The sequence below is a fragment of the Serinus canaria genome, chromosome 12 (genome assembly GCF_022539315.1).
Source record: "Serinus canaria isolate serCan28SL12 chromosome 12, serCan2020, whole genome shotgun sequence".
In the NCBI taxonomy this organism is placed as follows: Eukaryota; Metazoa; Chordata; class Aves; order Passeriformes; family Fringillidae; genus Serinus; species Serinus canaria.
In genome coordinates, this window is record NC_066326.1 from 20,898,636 (window position 1) to 20,921,876 (window position 23,241).

Consider the following 23,241-nt stretch of genomic DNA (forward strand, 5'->3'; position numbering starts at 1 on the left):
TTCACAATAACATGGCTGGTTTTCCCACGGGGCAGGCAAGTGCTATTCCGACCCCAGGGCCTCATGCCTGGGCTCTCTGTGCCCAAAGGCTGTGCACTGGTCCCATGCCTCTTTGTCACCTCCCAACCATCCCACAGCCAGGCCACTCTGTTGGGCCACAGGTATATAAGCCAGTCATGGCCTTGGAAAGCTCTGAGGGGCAAGAAAGTGAAGAAGAAAAGTTGATGGTAATATCCCTGGATGCCTCAGCACTGCTGGGCTCATCCTGGGGAAGAGACTTCCCAGAGTGGAGACGATGAGCCCTTCCAGCCTGGATTACAGCTGTGGAGTCAGGGATGGATGAGGAAGCAGTTCTCCAGGAGCTCTTTTCGGGGTGCAAGTAGTGAAAGGAGTGGAGCAGCTATAGTGTGGTGGCCCCCAAGGGGAGAGATAGGCTGCAGGGCCTGGAAAGGACTGTTTCCCACTGAAAGTCATCAGACTCCTGGAGCAGAGGCAGTGGCAGTCATCAGACTCCTGGGGCAGTGACAGGACCTTCAAGCTGGGATGGGGATGAGACCCCACATCAAGCTCATTCCAGGGAGTTGCAGTGGATATGCAGATTTCCCATTTCCACGGAGCTCTATCCAATGCCAGGGGACCTGGGAGCTGCCTCTTTGTATCCTGGCACCCCACAGTGTAGGGGAGCCTGAAGTCTTCCCTAAATGCCCTGATGGGGGTGGGTCGGAGGATCAGCTGCAGCCTAGCAACTCCCCTTTCCTTCCCACCAACTTTTGTGAGGAATCCAGTCCCCCTCCCCAAGAGCCCCCTGTGCATGGGAACAGAAATGGTGGGAGCCATGCCCCTGCTCTGTCCAAATTGGCAGCAGTGCTCAGTGCTAGAGGGACAATGTGGTGACCAGAGCCAGCCTCTCCCCACAATCCCATATCCACTGCTCCTCCCTCACCTGTGGTTTCTCTCCCCCTTTCCTAGGGGTGCCCACGTTGAGGGTGAGGGCAGAGCTGAAACCACAGCTGAGGGGAAATCTGAGGTGGGGTGCCCTGATAACAAACCAAACACAGCAGAGGTATCCATGTTGCTATGTGACCCTTCCAAGCAGGTGTCACTGCTCCATCACCATTTTTGGTGTCTCTAGCTATAGGGACATGGGGAAGGCCCATTTGGGGATGCTGCAGGATGAGCTCCAGCACCCCATGACACTGAGTCAGATATGGTGACAAAAGGACACCGAACCCCTTCCTTTCCATGCAGCTGTCCCAGAGAGAAGTAGGGATGCTGTGGCAGTCTGGTAGGCCCAGAAATGACACCAACTTCCCCAGCAGCATGACACAGGGAATGTCCAGCTATGCCACCACAAGGTCCACATCCCTATCTCTCCCACTAGTCCTAGACCCAGAGGAGACTGTTTGGCCGTCAGGATGGCAAAGTGCGGCCATGGGGCAGCCAGGGAGGGAAGAGACAAGGGGGCTTTTGTCTTTGCAGTCCTGTGAGGTGATCAGTTGTCCCCATGGTCTCCCCTGAGATGACTGCTGGTCACTTCTTGCTGAGCAGCCGAGAGGCCATTCGCAGCCCTCTGTCCCGTGCAGGTGCATGTGACAAAACTCAAATAACATGCAGCCCCCTATACATCAAGATGAGGTCCAGTGTACACAAACCACTTATATCTACTCATATTTCATTTCTCTGGTGGTCATAATCACTAGATACAAAATTGCTAAATCCCACAAACTCCACAGAAACATAGACAAACCCAAAATAGAGGGGTACTTCCCCACTTTCAAGATGGCATCTGCCACAGGCAACCATGTTTAGGGAGACAAAGGGAAAATGCAGTCAGCCTTCCTCCCTGCTTGTCTCTCCATCAGCAAAGGCGGTTGGCACATTCTGGCAGGTGATACTTAGCAAACAGCTAGAACTCATGGAGAGACATTGCCTTCATTGGGGCAGAGAACAGCAAGGCAAAGCAAGGCAAGGCAAAGCAGCTGGGCTGGGGTGACTTGGTGCCTTTTTGCCTTAGCTAGGCACTTCTGGCAAGCTATGGGCAATTTAGACTGGAGCACGGCCACTCTGTTCCTTCTGGCACATTGCTGCTGACAGGCACTCCTGGAATTTTCCTTGAGGCAGGCCAAGATGCAAGAGAGGAACAAAAGGGAGGGGGAAAAAGAAAAGCCCCAAAGATTCTGCCTTCAGCTGCCGCGGGTGCTGTGTCGAAAGTGCTTCCCTCCCGTCCGAGCAGGGGGGGGAGGCGGCCGGGGCTAGCTCGGAGCACAGCAGCAGCTAGCAGCTAAGGGGGCACTACCCAGATCCGTCAGGGACGTCCGGGCTGCGCCTTCCTCGGCAGGACAGCAGCAACAGTATCGAAAAGAAGCGGCAAGGCGGAGAAGCCGAGAGAAAAGAGGGTCTTGACACGCCCGGTGTAGCCCAGTGGTTTTATCATTTCTCCACCGCGTCCAGGCGGGAAAAGACGCCACTGCGTCGGGGCGGGAAAAGACACCACTTCGTCCAGGCGGGAAAAGACAAGACAAAAGGGGGAGAAGCAGTATATAAAGGGGTGTACAATAACCAATTGGGAGAAACTGAGGAGGGGAATTCAACATGACTGACAGGGGTGGCAACAAGTGGTACACGAACGAAGGAGGGGCTCAGGGCACCTGCCCAATCACCCCCTGTGGAAGGGAGAAGTTTCTGGAAGGATGGGGGGGTTTCAGGAGATGAACGGGGCTCTGGAGGAGGGGAAAGGGGCAGTTGCCAGGGGAACGGGGGTGGAGACAAGGGCTTGGCAGCGAGCCCAGACAGGGAGGATACCATTCGAGGGAAAGGGGGAACCAGGACTGAACCATCGAACTGGGTATAGGGTTGTAACCAGGGGAATCATCACAAAACAATACAAAACAGGGAAGATAACTCAATTGGGAACTGGACACACACCACAACATTCAGCAAAGATAACAAGGCAAGAGAGGTCTGCCTGAGACCCCTGACTTTGAAAAGGAACCCCAGCAACCCCTGTGCCTTGCGTGTCAACATCCATCCATGGCACTGGATCTTAAAGAGACAGTAACAAGTTTGGCCACAGATAGATATGGACTACAATAACATCTTGGGTTACCCAGGAGACATGCTTATTTGAAGTGGGCCAATCTTCCTTCCTGCCCTTTCCCAGGCTCAGCTTTCCCTCAGACTTCTCTCCTCCTCTCATTACAGCTGCAAGTCACACTCAATGCCACTAGCCAAGCGTAGGGTACAGGGTCTGTGTACCGTGTGGGCTCTTGCTTTGCCTGTGCTCTCACCTGGCTTCTCTGCAGATTGAAGGCTCTTCAAGGGTGGGAAGGGGTGGCCCTGGCTGGCAGGTGACTCCCCATCCTGCTGCCCACTCCCACTCCCTCAGGGGAACAGGGGAGAGAGTCATAAAGGCAAATGTGAGAAAACACTCATGGGTCAAGACACAGATGGTTTAACAAGGGAAAGAAACTCTCTTAGGAAACACTTCCTCATATCACACTGTGGCCAAGGGTGGCAGGAAACTCTGAAGACCACTGGGCCCAAGCCCTTGCCCAAGCAGAGTCATCTATAGCCCTGCTCAGGGGGTCGTTCAAGAATGATAGATCATTTAAAAAGCATAAGCATGGCAACAAAAAGCTGCCTGAGTGTGGCCTTTGGCATGTCTGAAATCTTCAATTCCAACCTCATCCCATTACATTTTGAATGCATAAATAATTACCCAAGTTGTAATGTAGTGGCAATATCTAATGCAAAATGTTTAATTTTGACCTTTTCAAAGCTGTGAAGCATACTGAAGTCCATCTAATACTAGAAACCTTTGCTGCTTCTTTGGGGCAAAGAGTATCTTCTACATGGGTAAGTCTGATTAAAATAACACACAGTTCCAAATTGATGCTTGTTTTATTAGAATACCACATAACATGAAATTCACAATTTATGACACTTAAGCATCAAAATCTTAAAGTTTCTTGCTCTATTCCAAAATCTCTAAGATGTGAAGAAAAACCCAACATGTTGTTCGCACCCAACGTCTTCGGAATGTTACTTTGAAAACATTAGAAAAGTAGAATTTAAAACATTTAATAGCTGAGACAAGCAATGCTTTTAAGAAAGCTTTACAATGCTTACAGAAGAAACAGTGCAACCCAATATTCATACTACAAATCTACCTTTCCACAACAATTAGTACTTCCAGGTCAGTTTTTTCCACCAAAAAGATGTTGTAGTGGTGAAAAGATGATGCTGGGGAAACAGTAACAACAAGAAGAGCACGTTAGACTTAAAATACTTCTCTGAATATCGGGAAAAAAGCTAATTTCTGTCCGACAGAAGGACACAATGCCAGTACAAAACAATACAGATGGAAACTGAAAAAAAAGAGGAAACAATGAATAACTTGTGCACTAATGATCTGGTCTCAGTCATTAAAGGAATGGCACACATTCCAATTAACAAGGAGTTTTATTAAAAAAAAAATAAAATCAAAAAACAGCAGCTGCCAATATCCACCTGGTTCTGTGCAGTGATGGATGGAACTCACAGGATCCAACCTCAGCAGCATAAGACATCCCCTTTGGCCAGCCAGCAAGTGTCTGAACAGTGACACCGATTTTCATTTAAAATGGGAGTCAGAGTTACAAAGTCCAGATTTGTTCAATGGCCAAATAAAGGTCACATGCAGCTTCAGGGGCTGACGATCCATCCAGGAAGACTCTTTTAGCTGGCACTTCTCAGCTGAGAAAAGCCGCTTTGTATAAGGGCTGTGATGGAGGTTCAGTGACCCTCTCTCATCAGGAGTTTTTCCCAAAGACAGTTCAGAAGAGGATCATTTAGTGGTAATGCTGCCCCTTAGCATGAGATAAAATGACATCCCCTTTTTTTGCCTTGGGAGACTTGGGTTTAACCACAGAAAAAATGTCTCTGTCTTTCAAAATTATGGATAACAACTTGGCACTGCAGAATCAGCCTTTAATACAGGTTTGGACAGAGCCAGGACTGCCTCTGCTCATCAGTGTAGGATTAGTACCTTCTCCAAAACCGTGAGAGACCTCTTCCTTCTGACTTCACGTTTCCTTTCTTTCCTGTTTGGTCCATTTGCTGCAGCAGCTGGACTGCACCCGCAGCCTGACTGACAGCTACTCTTTTTTGTTTAAGGGCAAATTCCACAGGCCCCCCTGTAAGAAAAAGCAGCAAGAACAAAACCACAACTTTGCTCTCTACACACTCCCTGCATATCCAGGGGAATGAAACTCAGTAAGGAATTCCTTACTCACAGAAACCCAGTTGGTCACAGTCTTTAGTAAGGGGTGCTGGGCTGAACTCAAGCTCATTTGCTTTGGAGGAATTCTAAAAGGAAAAGAACCCAAGAACTGTTACATAATGCAAAATTCTATTGTAGAGAGATTTCTGTTAGTTTGCTTCCTAGAAGTATTAAAAAACAAGGTCTAAGTCTTTGTTGTGTGGTTTCATTTGGGGATTGTTTTCTGTTACGATGAGGACTTTCTTCACCAAGGTATTTTTACACCTCCTTCACCAGGACATAACATAAAACTGTAATTTATTTAGAAGATTTTAGCATACCAGATGGTGAACTAATAGTAGCTATGGAATAGAGAGAGATTTCAAAAAACATGAACAGAAGAGCTGTGGGGAAACGACAGCCCCTAGACCATGCAGGCCCCTGGACATTCATCCTTCTAAGACATAGTCCTCGGACACAGACTTAATTCAGAAGGGACAAAAATGGAAAGTTCCAGAAGCAAGTACCACACAAAACAAAATAAGCATAAAGAAACACAGGAGAATCAGCAGGTAAGCTTCTAAAAGAGAGTAAACCCTAAAACAATGACAGGTCCTAATGGTGTTTCCCTGGCACTAATCTCAGAACCATTTAGGTTGGAAAAGCCCTGTAAGATTGAGTCCAGCTGCTAACCTGGCACTGCCAAGGCCACCACTAAACCATGTCCCCAAATGCCGCATCTAAGCTCAGGTTAACACAAAATTCCAAGCCTCTGATGGCCTGAGGTCTTTGCAGTTTAGTCTGACAGCATTAACTAAGTTAGGAAAATTCTCTGGAGTGACAGGCTGAGTCTCTTTCTTTCTTTGACTCTCACTGGTGCACTGTGTAAGTGAAAAGATGTGCAGGTTTGACCACATTCATCCTGACTAGATGTCACCATCACAGGCCTGGGAGACATTTGGATGACAGCTGAAAATGCAATCCATTGAATAGTCATGTGCCTGTGGCAGTTTTGCTCCTCATTACAAATCCAACATCCCTAAGTCAATCCCACACATACTACATAAACAGATTTCCTTCTTGTTTAACAAAACCCTTCCCTTTTTGAGAAACACTATAAAATACGAGATGGATTTCAAAGAAAAGCCATACACTGTTGAAAAACTGAGAAAAAGCCTTGGAAGAATAACCAGAAAAACTCCAATAAAGTACAGGAGCTACTGGCATGTTTTTATCCTAAACCTAATCTTTCTTCTCATCCTGAATTAAAAGAAAAAAACCAAACAAAACCCAAATGGAAAGCATGTCACAGAAATATTTGGCTTTCATCTTCTAAAAATGCATGTTAGGACTTAATAAGAGGATTTCTGCCCATGATTTCACACAGTACTTATGACACCTGATCTGGTGTTCATCAACAGAACAGTCTGTGTCCAGACAACCCTTTCAGTTTAACAGTGCCTTAACTAGTGCAATTTCAAGGACAAGTCATGATGTCACAAGCAGCTGTTCCAGAGAAGGTTCTTTTCACCTGAGTTGGTATTTGCTGAGTTATTTTTGCATCACAGTTCCAGTTTACCTGGAAAGCACTCATGACATGCCCTCCCACATTAGTTAACACAAGAAGAACTTAAGAGTAACCTCTGACACCTGTCATACTATTACTCAGGGTTCAAACTGCTAACCTGGAGCTTCAGCATTCAAGGACTCTAATGTCTTGAAAACTGTACTAACAACAGAGGAATTCTGGAGACATTGATTATAGCAAAATGGAGAACAAAAAAAGCATCTTTCAGAAAATGATCCTTATCTCACCAACAGTGTTTGGAGTACCTGAGGAAAGAAGCCAGAGAGGACATGTGTAGAGACCTGTCACTTATGCTGCAAAGATAAGCAGATGGGAGGAAAAAAGGGATACAAGTTTTAGAGACAAAAAAACCTGCTTGTTTTAGCTAAGTTATTCTTTACTGAATGCTCCCAAGGAGTTATGAGGCAGTCTTCTTCCTATCCTGCAAATCCAACAAATCTGTCAAAAAATCCTGTTCTGAAAGAATGTTTTGGGCTTCCTTTGTGAGCAAACCTAAGAGAAATGTGTTTGCCTCCTTGGAAAAAACTCTCTTCCAAAAAGTTAGAAAGGAGGGAAAAGCCAAAAAGGTGATAGTGTGGTAGGGATTTGAACTAAACTTAGAATGGGTATCCAGAAAATATATGAAGTGCATTTGGGAGGATATGCAACATCCATGGGTGTTAGGGTGTGACTAAGAGCAGCTCTATCTGAGTAGGCTTGGAGCCTGTGGGCTAGAAGAATCTTCTCTTCCTAACAAGGTCTTTGGAGAACGCAGAGCGACAGCCAGTCCCTCTGGAACAATCCTCTTATGAATCTGCCTTCTGGTGACATGGTGAGAAAAGGCATGGCACTGTTTCAGGAACAGGGTGATGCCTGGACAGCCATCAGCAGAGAGAGGGACACTGGTGGGGAGTGGCACATGGTCACAGCAAAGCCAGTGACAAAATGCCAGCGCTCACTGTTGGCCCTTTGTGGAGTTCTCCATAAAGGAGCATGTGAGATGACAGGACTGGAGTCCTGGAGAAAAGGCAGGGAACCCCTCAGGCTCACCTCTCAGAGGCTGAGCTTACCCCTGAGCTTGTAGCTTGACAAATAGAAAAATTTGCATAATCCCCAAAAAAATATAACTCATCCCTTTGCTAAGTCTTGTGAGGAGTCAAAAATGATGAGGGTGATGCAGGGAAAAACAGGACAAATTGCCTGCAGGCATTTTTATGCTTGACACTGTAAGGGTCCAGGACTAAATAGGTGATGTTTTCTCTTTTTGAATATTCTGTAGCTTACCTTTCCAAATCCTTGCTCTGCTTTACTCATGTGGTGAACACAGTCAGCTCCAGTTCTAAAGGAAAGCAAGTAAAAACTGAATTTACAAAAAGGAAGCAGCCACTCCAAGTACTTCACTAGAAACCAGGACTTTAGTAGGACTCAACTCAACAAGATATATACCCTTAATCTATATACCCTTAATCTATATTTGTACTTATGTTTCAAAGTCTTCCTTAAAAATGAAAATATGCACTCATTCTGCTTTTCTATGATGAAAAACAAGCAGTTAAAGAGAAAAGGTGTTATATGAAAAAAGGGATGAGCAGACAGCTGAGAAAACTTGTGAATCCTACAAGGTTACAAGGGCAGATAGCAAAGAACCACTGAAAGATCTGACAAGACTTGGTCATGGAGCATTAAAATGGCAGAGGAAACTCCATTTGGGGAAGTATGAAGGGATGCATGTACAGAAAAACCATCTTGGCTTCACTTGAGGTGATCAGAATCACTGGGAGTGCAACTTGGGGATTCTGATTTCTCAACACTCAGTAGCACCCTAAGAAAACCCAAATCCCCCAAGAGAATTTAAGAGCAAAAGAACTTGCCCAGAAAGAAGAGAAGATAAAAAGCTGGTCTCTTTGCAGCAGACACACTCCTTCCTGGGGCATGCTCAGCCTGAATAAGCTCTGCAGTCTAACTGTGTAACTGGAAAAAATGACAGAAGGCTTGAAGCTAGTGCTCACCAATTTGGTTTTGAATTCAAGCATACACTTAAGAATTACGGATTGTTCTAATCATAACTGCTGTGGCAAGATTTAGGACCTAGAGAGAACTGCCAGACTAGATCATGAAATAGCCCTTTTTGACCTTGTATTTTATTATTCTATAACTTGTGTCTTTGGCTAAAAGAAATAAAAAAGCTTTCTGAATCCTGGGCTCATTCCTCCCTCATATCCAACAGCTGTACTGTGAGTAGAAACAGCCAGGGGGATGGGGGTAGGAATAAAGGAGTATACATTTGTATGAGCAGGAAAAGAACTGTCTTCAGACTTTGTTAATATCTCTTCAGACTTTGTTAATTTGGCTGAATCACACTTGGGAATTGGGTAGGATATAAGGCACCAAGGTAAATGATTGGATATAGTCTATACATGGGAGGGTAAAGGTGCACATAAACACTTCTGACCACTGATGGATCCAGGATTGTTTGCCACAAACTTGTGAGGATTCAGCATAGGTATAGATTTTCTTCTTTTAAAAAAATACACTCTAAGAAGAAAGAAGCCTGCCAGCCTGTAAGTAACAGTGGGTTTCTGAGAGGTAGTCAAGAACTAAGTAAAAGGTTAGCCAAGAGCCAGCCCTGTACCCTCACGCAGAAGGGTGATTCAGCTGAGCCATGTGATTCAACCTAAGCTGGATTAGGCAGAACTCTGCCAAACCACTGCCCTCAAGCAGAGATCTCTCCCCTCTGCTCGAGGCTGCTGAGGCCCATCTGCCCCAGTCTGGACCGGAAACCCCAGTACAGCAAAGGGCCATGTGCAAACATGATGATGGGATTGGGGAGTTTTTTTCAAGTGGAGAAACTTTGAGAGATGAGGCTGTTTAGTCTGGAGAAGGCTTGGATGGGATCTTACCAATGTACACCTGATGGGAGGAAATGAAGAACAGAGAGCTAGGCTTTCTGCAACCCTCTTGTCTTCTGGAAGGACAAGAGGCAAAGGGCACAGACTGCAAAACGTGAAATTAAATTTGAACACAAGAAAAACCTTTTTGACTAGAACTGTGGTCATACGCTGCAAGTGACTCTCCACAGTTGTGGTGGTTCCACTCTCAGCGTCTACTCAAGACCTGAGGGAACTTGCTTTGGGTGACCCTGCTTAAGCAGGAGGGGGTCTGAACTTTATGATGTCAAAGGACGTGTCCAACCTCAACCATTCTGTAAAATCCAGAGATAGAGATCTACTTGGGAATCACCATGAGAAGTTTAGCTACTGAAGAAACATGGTGAAGTTGTATGAGAATACTCATGTATACACACAACATGTGCAATTTCATGAGACCTTAAGGCACTTGGAAAAGAGCAAGTTCCAAGGCCATCAGCCTCAAGCCCAGAGGGCAGAATTTATCAGCTGGCTCAATGGAGCAGGCTGGGAGGCAGGTGGATAACTGCTTCCAGTTCTTCCCTTGCTGTCCTAGACTCAGATGTCCAAGCCAGTGCACTGGTCTGTCTGGCCGCTGGGCTATCACCTCACTGTGACTCAAAAGGTGACGTGAACATAGAGGAGTTAAACAGGCAGAGCGCTGGTCAATAGTATGGGAACTTGGAAAGTCCAGGACCACTTTTTTCCCAATATGAGTGTCGTGGTTTGAGAAGAAATTAGGTTTTTTTTGGGATAGTGTGGTCAAGCCAATGGGTGTTCAGATTTTAATATTGGCACCTAGTTTGTCCACTGAGGGCATAGATACGCCTCTGAGAACACAGAGAGTTAAAAGCTGTGAACTCCCAGGGGAAACTCTCTTTAGTTCTGGTCCTGGAAGAGAACAAACCTCCCCCTTGCCCAGCTCAAAGCTGGGTGGGGGGCGGGGGGAGGGGAGGCCATGCGGCCGGAGGTAAGCAAAGCCTGGGACAGAAGCGAGATTCGAAGGGTAGAAGAGCACTGCGAGGCTTTGGGCAGCCATCCCCCATCCCCACCATTTCCCCCCCCAGAGGGAGAGAGACAGAGAGAACCCGTGCCTGTGATAGCCCAGCCCTTGTGAAGGAGAAAGGGGTGGGGGGGGTGCCCGGCAGGGCAGCCAGACATGGGAGTTCTGGACAGGCAGAGCCTAAGACTTCTAACCCTTCTTGTGGATGATGGAAACCTGCCAAATGCTGATCTTCCTGGAGTTAGTAAAAGGCGTTGAGAGAGGCTCAGAAGAATCCTAAGTGATAGACTGGCCTTTAGCTAGACTTTTCTTGTATAGCCATGGCAGAACCACTTGAGTTCCTGTGACACAGAGACTGCATTCTAGGGGGAGGCAATGGCTCAGAGCCAAGAGAGTGAGGTGATGTGAAGGTGTGTGAACAGAGACGACAAGTGAAGAAGGTAGTAGTGGTGCCCTCCGTCTTCAGAGAAGAAGAAGATGATCTCTGTTCAAGAGACCCCTCAGCCCCAGGGGGTGAAATCTGGGGGGTACAGGTGTCCCAAAAGGAGAGACTGTGGTCTTTTTTAGAACTGGACAAAGCATCCTTAAAGAGAAAAACCCTAGAAGCAGCTCTGGTCCATGTGCAGTGGTGAGAGCACTGGGCATGGAAGGAAGAAGGCACGATGGCAAATGTTCTCCAGGTGGTGCCACATGTGACATGGAAACACGAGAAATTTCGATTGTTTCCTGGGGAAGTCTGTAGTACAAGAGAGACTCCTCTCTTCTCAAAGAATTGAGAATTAATTATCTAAAAAGTAGTGCTGGACTGAGAGTGAGTGATCTGAGGGGTGATAACTGAATTAGAAATTTAGTGGGAAGAAGAGGAAGAAATTTAGAAAGTTTTTATCCTGTGTTCTGTGTGTTTCTCTTGTAGTCTTAAGTTAATAAAGTTTTTTCCCTTTCATTCTTAAGTTGCAGCCTGCTCTGCTCTGTCTCTGGTCACATCTCACAGTAGATACCAAAGAAGAAGTATTTTCATGGAGGCACTGGCATTAAGCCAGGCTCAAACCATGACAATGAGCAATGATGCTTAGATTCTGTTAGCCACGAAGAAAATGAAGAAGGAAAATGGGGCAAAGGATTACACAGAAATGAAGCATGAAGAAGGTACAAGAGACATTAAGAATATTATATGTGTCCAGGGAGACTCTTTTGGAGTCAACTTACCTGTCCATACAAGACTGTGGGCATGAGGTATCATCTCTGACTTCCACTCTTCTCCTCTTCACTGCTTCTTTCATTGCAGTACTTTCTGACATTTCATTTCTTTTCCTGACCTTCAAAGGATTGCAAATTTGGTAGTGGTAACAGTTGATTTTGACTTTTCTATTTTAGAACAAAATTCATAGTAAAAGTACATTCATATTTTGCAAAAATTGTTCCTGCTTATACTCTGAAAACAAAAAAAGGATTCAGGACTAAAACAAGCACTGGGAGGTCAGCCAGAGAATTATGCAATTATGCTCAATAGTTTTAAACAAAGTATTTCTTTCTAGGACATCCTATTTTCTCCATTTTCAGAGGACTGCCAAGGAATGTAAAAATAGCAGGAATGCAGAGACAGAAAAAATTCCTTAGGGGAATTTGGACACTTCCTTGGGGGAATTTGCATTTGAATTATTCTTCATTAATTCAGACACTTACCTACATTGAAAATAAACCTATCCTAAGCTCTCATTAAACAAACTTCTCAAATAAGCATAACTTTGCTGTTTATGACACAGTACGTAGGGAGCTACTTAATTACTCAGCAATATCAACCTCACAGATTCTTCCAGTGATGAAAACACTGGACAGCTTACTCAGTCAGGCTTGCAGAAAATCCATGGAACTGAAGGCAGCAGGCTCTAAGGTCCTGATACAGGACTGCTTTCCAAGCCCAGCAGAACTGGCAGAAGACGGTCTCTCGCCGTGGTCCTAGATGCCTGACTAACTCCTAGTGGTAGGAGAACTCTAGCATTGCCTAAAGGCATAGATTCTCTTTCTCAAGAATACTTAAAACATAAATTAAACAACAAAACAAAACCAAATGCACAACTTACAAGCTCATCACTGCCCTTGTTTACTTCTTTACCTGCAACAGAGGCATAAAACTTGGTGAATACTTAGACTTGACTTTCTTTAACCAACTGAAAAGTACATTTTTGCACTGCAATTTCTCTTCCAGGAGCAAGATAAACTACTGTGAAACAGTCTGGACCTGCATATGATACACTGAAATAGAAAACGTTCAAATACAGCTCTTACTGAACCAGAATTCATGGCTATGAACACCAGGTATCATTGGGATGGGACAATTGCTTGTCTTAAAGAAGTCAAAGCTATCTTCAGAAGAGAAGGGCCTGAAGAACAGTTAGCATCTCGCTGTGCTTTGGGCACCAGATGGAAGATACAAGGACATCTGGAACACAGCCTCTAGAGAATACTGGCCAGCTGTAGGATGTATGGGATTCACACATATTTGCCTGAAAGAAAATCCCTACCAAGAGAAATGTGAGACATCAAGTCTGAAAGTAACAGTGCCTTACAGTGTTCCTAATTTTAGAATAGCAATGCTGTACAACTATCTGGATAAGGTAATTAAATACTGTAGCAGGTATGCAGGGAAGTGAGTGAACTCTCCACGGTTAGAAGTCTTTACATCCAAACATGGGATGTTTGATAGGAAATGCAAATAGGCAAGACTAAGAAATTACTAGTTGGCCATCTTATAAAGATCCCATTATCTGCTAGGCAGTCACTAAAGAAAAACAGTAAGTTTTTCCAAAGCCTGATAATCACAACAGGAAACAGTATGAATACTCAGTTTTCACAACAGGGGAGTTTAAATGTAGAGTCCCACAGAGTCCTTAGCTGTGGCTTGAGGTTGTTCAGAGAACTCATAGAAAACCTGGAAATTGAGATGCTGTTGAGGTGAAAATGTTTGCTAATTATATAAAAGACATTATTAACATGATTACTATCATTTTTTTTTTTTTTACAAAAATCCACTATTCCTTTAGGAAAATAGCAACAAAGAGTGTGATTTTCTATATCAACAAATGTAGTCATGCACAAAGAAGAAAAACATGTGTCCTATATACATTTATATGCTGCCTCCAGCCCACTGACTGACCTTTAAAAATGAAGCTTGGGAGCCACTGAGCATAGCTTCATAAAAATACCAGCTGAAGAGTCACCGGTAGTTGGAAAGACAAAGGGGAATTCAGGGTATCTTAGAAAAGCAATATGAGACAATAAGGAATACCCTGTTAAGCACTATTTCAAACTCACAGTACAGGCATCCCATATGCAGTTTTGCTCTCTCCGATTCAGATACAGTGGACAAAGGAAAAGAGAAAAGCAAGACAAAGATCATAGATGTTTACAGAAATTACCCAAACATAATCACAGTGACTTACCACAAGATATGTTTCGCTGAAATGAGTTCAATTCTAGATACAACGTGCAAATGTAGGGATAAGGCACAAGATGGACATTCTCATGTTTGAATTTCATTTTTGATACTCGCTCCCATTTACTCAAATCTGAGAAGAATGGTAAGACTTAAAAACACAACACTAACATTTCAAAGGAGCATGAGTCCTGACAATGTCTTCTAAAGCTTCAAAAGTCACAGCACACTGTACATGTGCACGAGGGAGCAAATACAATCTGTTACTATGAACTTGTGAAACTCCACCAGTAACACACTATAGGAAACACTTATCCATGTTTATTTATCCACACTGCCCCATCAGTTACCTGTATTAATAGTGTTCTGTTCCCTTAACTGTGCTTGCTTTCAGTACTGACACCCTCCTGAAAAAAACCAAGCCAGGCCCTTCCAAACCTATAAATAAAAAAAAACCCTCAACAGTCTTCCTAATTTAAAAGGAATTATTTTAAATTTTGTTTAAAAATTAAAAAGGATTTGGATTCCTAGAAGCAGCATCATTAAATTTACTTCACAGTTCAAAATAGGGGAAAAACGATAATTGACATGACAGCCATTCCTTCATGTGAGTGCCGTTCTGACATGCAGGAGATTCGGCTTGGAAGGTCAATTGGTGCTGGACATAAGTCTCCTCACACACCTCTGATCTCAGGGAGAAACAGGTGAAATGAATACTGTTAGTCCTCATTTGCTAGCAGAAACTAACATCTTGGGGACAGAAGGTGTTGAAACATTGATACAATCAGTTCCTTTAAGGACTGAAAATACCTGATTTTTGGCTTTAGGGACTCATCATTGGTCTTTAACAAAGACTCTCTGTCACTCTACAGAGAAGAGCCCAACACACCCACTGCAAGACAACTCCTCATGCCAGGCCTCTGAGCTCACAGTTTTCTTCCAGGCCCAGTGCTGGCTGAACATGTGGATGGACTTACAAGTTCTAGAAATACAAGTTTATAAACCAAACACTCTTCAACACACAGACAGAACTGGTTGAGCTTTAGAGCAAACTAGTAATGTTGGTTCGATTGGGTGTCTCCTGTATAATGATGCTCTTGGCTACCTTATCTTCTTGACTCTAACACGAGTAAATTGCTGTTGTATGTACCTGCTTTGGACAGAGAAAAAGGATGGCCTCGTTCCTGCCTGCTATTAGGAGGCATAATTTAGACCTCTAAGACAGGAGGGGAATGCCTCAGAGGTATTCATTACTCTTGGGCACTCAGAATCACAGGAAGTGATGCCAGATCTGATCCAAAAATGGACACACCTTTAGGACAGGAAAATGCTAACATTTAACTGAATTACTTTTCTCTTCCACAAAAGCCTCAGTAGAGTAATTTCTCAACCCAATACACAACAGCAACTACAACAGAAATATTAACAGTTACCATCTCTTTTATCAAGTTATTGTCACTTTAAATTAAAAATCTGCAGAATATGTAGCAGACACGACTAAATTCTGTGCAGTTGCACAAGCCAAAAGAAAAAAAATGAAGGCCACTTATGTATTCTGATGATAGAACACCTAGAAAGAGGAGGAGCCTCTAGTACAGCTGCTAGCTAGAATAATCCAATCTCAAATGCCTCAGCACTTCTGTATCAAAAGTGAAATCCTGGGAAACGACACTCCTCGAAACCTGTGCTTCTATATGACTATGCTGTGCAATTACACACAGCTTTTACAACACTGTCTGTGGACAGCACTCAATGCTTCTGCAAACTTTAGGGAAGACAGGAAAAGATCTGCTGACTGGTCCCTCAGGAGTGAGAGGAGTGAGTGCAGTAAGGTGAATGCTGTGCCAATGACATTTGCCTCACAATTGTTTCTAGGCTTCAAGGACTGAAGAGGGGACGAGGATAAGTGGATGACAATCCTGCAGGCTTTGTGTGTTCAAAAGCCTGTCTGGACTTCCAATTATCTTAGCTCAACTACTGTTTCTTGCCAAGCTCACTCTGTGAGGTACTTTTTGCTTCTCTCAGCCATCTCTGTGGAGACATGAGTATAGACTCACACTTGCTGCCATCCTCCATCCCCAAAAGCTCATGGTGGTTTAACCTTGAGGGATCTAACAAAAACAGCACTGTGAGTTTCCCTGCCCATGAGCCAGCATTGCTCGGTCTGTAAGGAGTGTTTTACGTTCCACGAACCTTTAGGAACAATGCACCGTCTGTGCTTCTGAGCGCATGAGATGGGCTTCCTGGCACTTTATGTAAACCTTTGTTTGCCCTGGCTAAACCTAACTTGAAACACAGGGCTGTTTGGACGAAAACACTGCAAAACACTCTCCTCACATCAGTTCTCTGGTGAAGGCAACACCTGAGGTGTTCACAATACCTTCAGCCAACATCAAACTGCAAAGATTGAAGTAGTACTACTCCAGCTAAAGAACTGCACACTACTACACATAAATGTTCACTTATGCAATGCAAGAATGTTCACTTATGCAAAAGATTCAAGTCCTTGAATCTTTTCTTTTATGAGTACGAAATAAAGGATACATGGAAAGATGGTGAAATGGTCTGTAGAAAATGGATGTAAATTATCAAGATTTCCAAGGATTACTCGAATCACTTCCTGGAGAGGCCAAAAAATAAACAAAGGAAAAATATTAAAAACATAGTCACAATTCCACTGTCAAGTACGCTTTCAAGACTTGGGGAAAAATTAACATTACTTTACAGTTTGCATGAATCATGGAAGACCAGGTTCTAGATATTCTGGCTTTCCTCCTCCCCTTCTCCCCACTCCCTCCTGCCATTTTAGAGTGCACTGCACTGACAGACTTATAGAAATTTAGGTGAATGAGTACCTTAATCTTGAATTAACATTGAAGAATTACTATGGAAAATGGGGGTGTGCTTTTAAATGTAAGAAGTTTTAAATTTAAGGAGTGTCATTTAATTTTTCCAGCAAAACATACACAGCATTTACCTACTCCTCTTTCTCTGAATATTGACCCAAATCAGTTATAAGGCAACTGCAGTTAAGGCCCAACAAACTCCTCCTCTACAAACACAAATTGTTTTCTAGTAACACATGTCAACATTTTCAAAAGGGGAAAAAAATGGTAGTTCTTCATGTCAATTAAAATCAGCACATTTTCTTCTGTAAGGTTTTCAATGCTATTACTGTACTTTGAAGTTTTTTAGAAATTAAGTAATTGAAAGGAGCATTTTTAAGCAGGCAGTATATTTGTTTCAATTTCTTAGTAATGCCAGGGGCCTTCTTCTGTCTCAGGAAGATGACAAAAACACAACTGATCCATTGTGACCGTCAGTTTGTGCTTGGACACAAAGTGATGGCATCATTAAAAGAACACCCATTGGTTCAACAGTTGTACGGAAAGCATGTGCAATTTAGCATTAGATTAGCCTCCATCGAGCCAGCTCACCAGTACTGCTACAGCTCCTGAAAAACCAAGAGGGATTAACAACTAAGTCAAGCCTGGCAACTTGAAAGTGGAGGTCAGTTTCGAGGTTGAGTCTGAAATCCAGGGAAAGAGCTCCTGTAAGAATGACTCAAGAGGAATCAGACAGGAATTGGGTGCAAGTAGCTAAACAAAGAGGAGTTTCCATTTGTCCAATTTTAACAGTCAGCAGCTTCTTTGGAATATTTCAAACAAAAGCATGAGTCTTCTACACTAAATTTTGCCTGTTGAGGAACACTTTTCATTTGTGTCTTTTTTTTTTTTTTTAACACTCAGACTCTGCAGGGAAGTTCCCCATTGCTCACACTTGAAATGCTGCATTTGACAAAATGTAGTCCCATAACAAGCATATAATTTGTTCAGCCTAACACCCATCTGAGGTCCTACAGACCTTCCTCAGCTCCTACCTCCAACTCCTTGGCAGCGCTTTCAGTGAGACTGAGACTGGGAGAGCTGTGAAACAAAGAGAGAATTGGAACCATCCCAGTCAAAATACAATGAAGCTACATTTCAAGAGTATAAACACCAACAAAACATAATTTCCACTGAACAGGATAAAATACTTAGTGGGCAGATTAATTCCTAATCTATTACTCTTAAAAAACATCCCTTATTCGCAAGGATTGTTCCACGTGAACTTTCTATTCACTTGCATTTTGTGTTTTAAGGTCTTGTATTCACTCACTACCACATGCAGCCAACAAACAGCAGGCTGACTTCCGGGCTTTAACACACATACCTGTTGAAGTTGCCATACCGGATTTTAAATTTGTACACATGCCTGCCAGCATGAAAAAATCTTGTTTCGGGCAATGGATAGGTGAATGGTTTCAAGGACATATCTCTCTCTCCCTGAACGCCAGACTAGAAAGCAGGAGAGTCAAAGGTTAATTCCTAAAACCCCTCACCACATCTCTTCCTGTCGTATGGAATGATCATATGCAGTTTTTCTTCCAGGGGACGTTCACAGAGAGAACTCTCCTACCAGTCTGCAAACGTCTGATCTGAACGTCCCAAGAGAGCTGCGTTTTTGAGCAGGATATGAGGACAGGCCTGGAGCAGACGGTCACCTCGTCTTCAGTTGTGCTGCCCTCCAACTGCCTCTGCCGAGGTCCCTGAAGCTTTACGGGCCTCGTGCTACGGGGATGGCAAACCTGCTCCCCCCCACACCAGACTACTCCGGAGAGCCCTGTGGGGCCCACGAACGGCACCGGATGAGAAGGAAGCCCCGGCTGCCGCGGATCCCGGCTACCCCGAGAGTCCAGCCCGCCAGAACTAATTGTTCCCCACTCCCACCGCATGTCCCCGATGCCCCCCCGCCCCCGGCCGCCGCAGGAGCGGCGAGCAGGGCCCGGCTGCCCCCGGGCTGGGGCGGAGAGCCCAGGCCCGCTGGTGCAAGGCCGGGCCCCGCTGCGGACGCCGGCCCAGCCTCTGGCCTGCCAGACGCGAGATGCCGTCGCCTTTCCAGAGTCGGGGGCGGCCTGAAAGGCCTCCGGACAGCTCCGGCGCCTACTGGCCACCGTCCGCTCCACGTCCACTGGTCCCACTGTGCTCACCGAACCCACGCCTCCGGCGGGGTCGAGCCGAGGCTGCGGACTGAGCGACGCCGAGCACAGCCAAGCCGAGCCAAATGGAGCCGAGCCAATGAGAGCTTAGCCGCGCCTAGCGGAGCACAACCGAACAGAGCCGAATGGTGACGAGCCAAGACCAGCCCAGCCGAGTCTAGCCGAGCCCAGCCTAATCCCGCCGAGACCAGTTGAGCCCAAGTAGGGAGGGGGAGCATGGCCCAGCTCTGCAGCCCCTTTCCTCTGAGGGGTAGCGAGGCCGGACGTGCTGGTGGCGGGTGCTGGAGTTGGCCGGGGGTGGGCTGTTGAGGTGGCATCTCAGATGAGGCACAGGCACCAAGAGGCTCCAGGAGGCACTAGACCTGCGGCGAGAGGGGCTGGGGACGATCCTTAGCCACTACAGCACTTCTTTCTTTTCCCTTTCTGACTCACACACTCCACTTCTGCTGCTTCCTGTTGTCCTCCCTTTATATAGCTGGAACATTTTCTATACTAAATCTCTTTAAGAAAGACTGGAATTGAAAGATCTTTCCTTTTCCCACTGTGTTAATATCCAGGGACTGACACAGCATCCCTCGCTGTCCAGTCAGTGAGGTAAAGTCCTGTTCCCATAAGCAGCAGCATGCTGGTACCCCTCGGTATTGGTAAAGACATGATGTAGAGAATAATTCAGCAGCTGCAGAACAATTTTGAATTGATTTTCACTGTTGTTTGGTTTTTAAAAAAGCAAAATAAGTTTAGGGAGTCCGGAAGTAAATTGATGCAGTGGTTTCATGCACAAGCAGGAAACTGGTAGCTACCAATGTTCAAGCAAGCAGATAACACAGTGGAAAACACAGCTTCACGAACAACTCTAACCTTCTCTAAAGATGCTGAGCCCACCCTTCTGGGTGCATCTCAGCAAGAAGGGCTATGTCCTGTTTGAGCTGCTCTTCAATAGCAAATGGGAGGCTCTAGTTGGCTTTACAGTAGAACAGCACCCTCAGGAATCCCTCCAAGAAATTATTGGGGCACACCAAGGGAGTCCCCAACACTAATGGATCTTGCAGCTAGGCAGAGTCCCATCTTGACAAGGTGTCGCAAACTGATGCCTGAAAATTAGGCAATGAAACAGTAGTCCATAGTATAGGGCCTACAGAGCAGGTATTTGTTTAATCGATGTCAGGAGTGAGTGGGATAGCTCCACCACAAACTTTTCTAACCTTCATATTGCAAAGTATTTTCTAATTACATGATTATGTAAGCCCTTGTAGCACATGCATGATTTCTGCATGAGGCGATCATCAGGCTCCTGGTGGTCACTTTGGATGAAGGCTCGTAAGTTTTCCTGGGGTTTGAATTTTTCACCTCTGTTTTCTGTGTAAGCTCTATAAGATTGTCTGCTCAAAGAGCCACTGGTTAGCTTTTGCAGTTAGCTTGTTCTGCTAAATTTGCTGATTTCTAAGTGCTTCAGTCATATACCCTGCTCCAAAGTAACAACAGTTTCTGCATAGCTACAGCGTTGGTATAGCTCAAGCATTATCTTGTCACCTAACCATCAGCATGAGGAACTCAGTGTACATGGTGACACAGCACAGCCCCATGGCTCGGAAGACCATTATGACAACCTGAAATCTCATGGATCCAAGCATCTACTTGGACAAAGTGGGGGCTTATAGGACACAGGTGCCACTGGGACACTGCCAGCTCTTGTAGAATCCAGTGTCCGTTGTGATACAGCACAGCCGGATGGAAACATGGGGACGATTGGAATGGAATCTCATGGAGCCAAGTGTCAATTGTGAATACAACATGGCCTCATGGAACTCAGCCTAATAGGCTGAGTTCCTAATAGGGAACTCAGGGGCAACTGGGACCAGGACATGGCTCGTGGAAGCAAGGGGCTGTTGTGACACAGCAGGGCCTCATAGAACCCAGGAGAACATTGTGGGGCAATGGAATCCAGTGTCAGTGGCCTAAAGAGAGAGGCTTCATGGAACTTAAGTGACCATTGTGACTCCATGGCACTGTTCGTGGAAGCCAGTGTCCATTATGGCACAGCTGGGTCTAACAGAACACAGGAGACCATTGTGATGCAATGGAATCTCAAGACACCAAGGCTCCATTGTGACACAGAGAGGCGTCATGGAACCAAGGAGACTCTTAGGCAATGGAATCACATGGAAGCCAGGTGCTGATAGGATGTTGAAAGGTTTATAAGCATTGTGCCTAGGCATGCTTGGGCAAGAATAAGATACATTGTGGCGAATATAGAACCTGGCAAATCCCAGCCACAAGCTAGAAACACAGGATGAAACTTGGCAAGAAATAGAGAACAAAACTTTCAAACAATGAAGTACAAAGCTTGCTAAAACCAGTGCGAAAATTGCTGAAACAGCTAACAAGAGACTGCATGCCTAGAGGAGAAAGGTGAAATGGGCACGGCAATGAAGATATCCAGCCTTCATCAGCCGACCACCGAGGAAGACACAAGAGCCTTCCTCAGTGAGACCTGGGTGCACTGCGCCTGTGTTTTGCATATGCTAATGATAATAATGAGTTCTAAGAAATAGTTGGCATAACCAGAACTTTTCTAAGGAAAACAATAAATATGCATGAAGTATAAACATGTATTGTAATCTGCTGTGTACCTTGGGTGTGCGCTGCTAGGAGGAATGATCCCTATGCACCCAGCACGCTGAATAAAGCAAACACCTGTTTCTTGGACCTTGTCTCAGAAGTATCTCTTAGCCTGGTTTGGGGCGATTCAACATTTCAATGGCTCTGCAAGCAAGTGTCCATTGTGAAACAGCTGGGCCTAATGGAACACAATGGAACATTGTTACACAACAGAATCTCATGGAAGCAAGTGTCATCACTTTTACACCGTGGTCTCATGGAACTCAGGCATGGAACTGCAATGCAAGGAATCTTGGGGAAAAAAGTTTCAATTTTGAACAGTGCAGGTCCTCATGGAACACAGGTGCCACTTGGATAATGCCAGGGTGCATGGAACTCAGTGTTCATTGTGACACAGCGCAGCCTCATAGAACTCAGCAGACTACTGTGGCACAATGGAATCTCATGAATCCAAGGCTCTACAATGACCAAAGTGCCTCTGGGACATTGCCAGACCTAGCAGAAACAAGGCTCCATTATTGCACACCAAGGTCTTGCAGCACCTGGGAGGCCATGTGTCACAATGGAATCTGATTGAAGCAAATGTTCATTGTGACACAGGAGGGCATCATGGCACCCAGGAGACCACTGTGACACAATGCAAGCTCTGGGAATCAAGAGTCAACTGCAAACACAACAGGGTCTCCTTCAAGCTAGGTGCTATTTGGATATTGGCAGGGCAGGCGGAACTCAGTGTCCATTGTGATATAGCACAGGCTCATGAACAACAGGAGAGCACAGTGACACCATGGGATTGTGGCGAACCAAGCATCAATTATAAATACATCAGGCTCCCATGAAACTAAAGAGAATTTTGTGATGCAGTGGAATGTCATAGATCCAAGGCTCTACTTTGGGCAAGATGGGCCTCATTAGACACAGGTAACTTAGGATCTTGCCAGGCCTAGTAGAAGCAAGGCTCCGTCATTGCAGACCAAGGTGTCATGGGACCTAGGAGGCCACTGTGTGACAAAGCAATCTGATGGAAGCAAGTGTCCATTGTGACTCAGGCGGGCCTCATGGTATCCAGGAGACCCCTGTTGTGCAATGCAATCTCTGGGAACCAAGTGTCAACTGCAAACACAACAGGACCTCCTTGAAGCCAGGTGCTGCTGGGATATTGGCAGGGCAGGCAGAACTCAATGTCTTTTGTGATTCCAGTGTCCATTGTGACAGAGTGTTGCCTCCCAGAAACATGGGCACCATTGTGGCACAATGGTATTTCATGGAACTAAGTGTCAGTTGTGAACTCAGCATGGCCTTATGGAACCCAGGGGCTACTGGGACCGTGCCATGGCTCATGGAAGCAAGGGGCCGTTGTGAAACAGTGTGGCCTCATGGAACCGAGGAGAACATTGTGGAGCTATGGAATCCTGAGGAACCAAGTGTCAACTCTC

General features: G+C 45.2%; 1 protein-coding gene across 2 annotated transcripts; it reads right to left on the reverse strand.

Moving 5' to 3' along the window:
- Positions 1-3,890: 3,890 nt before the first annotated feature.
- MAJIN (membrane anchored junction protein) lies at positions 3,891-19,295 on the reverse strand. 2 transcript variants are annotated; one of them, XM_018914899.3, is made up of 11 exons: positions 19,178-19,248; positions 18,361-18,485; positions 18,029-18,074; positions 16,693-16,768; positions 14,156-14,281; positions 12,797-12,828; positions 11,922-12,031; positions 8,091-8,145; positions 5,274-5,346; positions 5,027-5,174; positions 3,891-4,242 (listed from the first exon to the last, which is right to left on the reverse strand). In XM_018914899.3, the coding sequence occupies exons 2-11, from the start codon at positions 18,459-18,461 to the stop codon at positions 4,197-4,199; spliced, it is 813 nt and encodes a 270-aa protein (XP_018770444.1). In that variant the 5' UTR covers positions 18,462-18,485; positions 19,178-19,248; the 3' UTR covers positions 3,891-4,196. The 2 variants fall into 2 exon arrangements, with proteins under 2 accessions (XP_018770444.1, XP_050835398.1); XM_050979441.1 differs by lacking the exon at positions 18,361-18,485 and having other exon boundaries at positions 19,178-19,295.
- Positions 19,296-23,241: the final 3,946 nt, after the last annotated feature.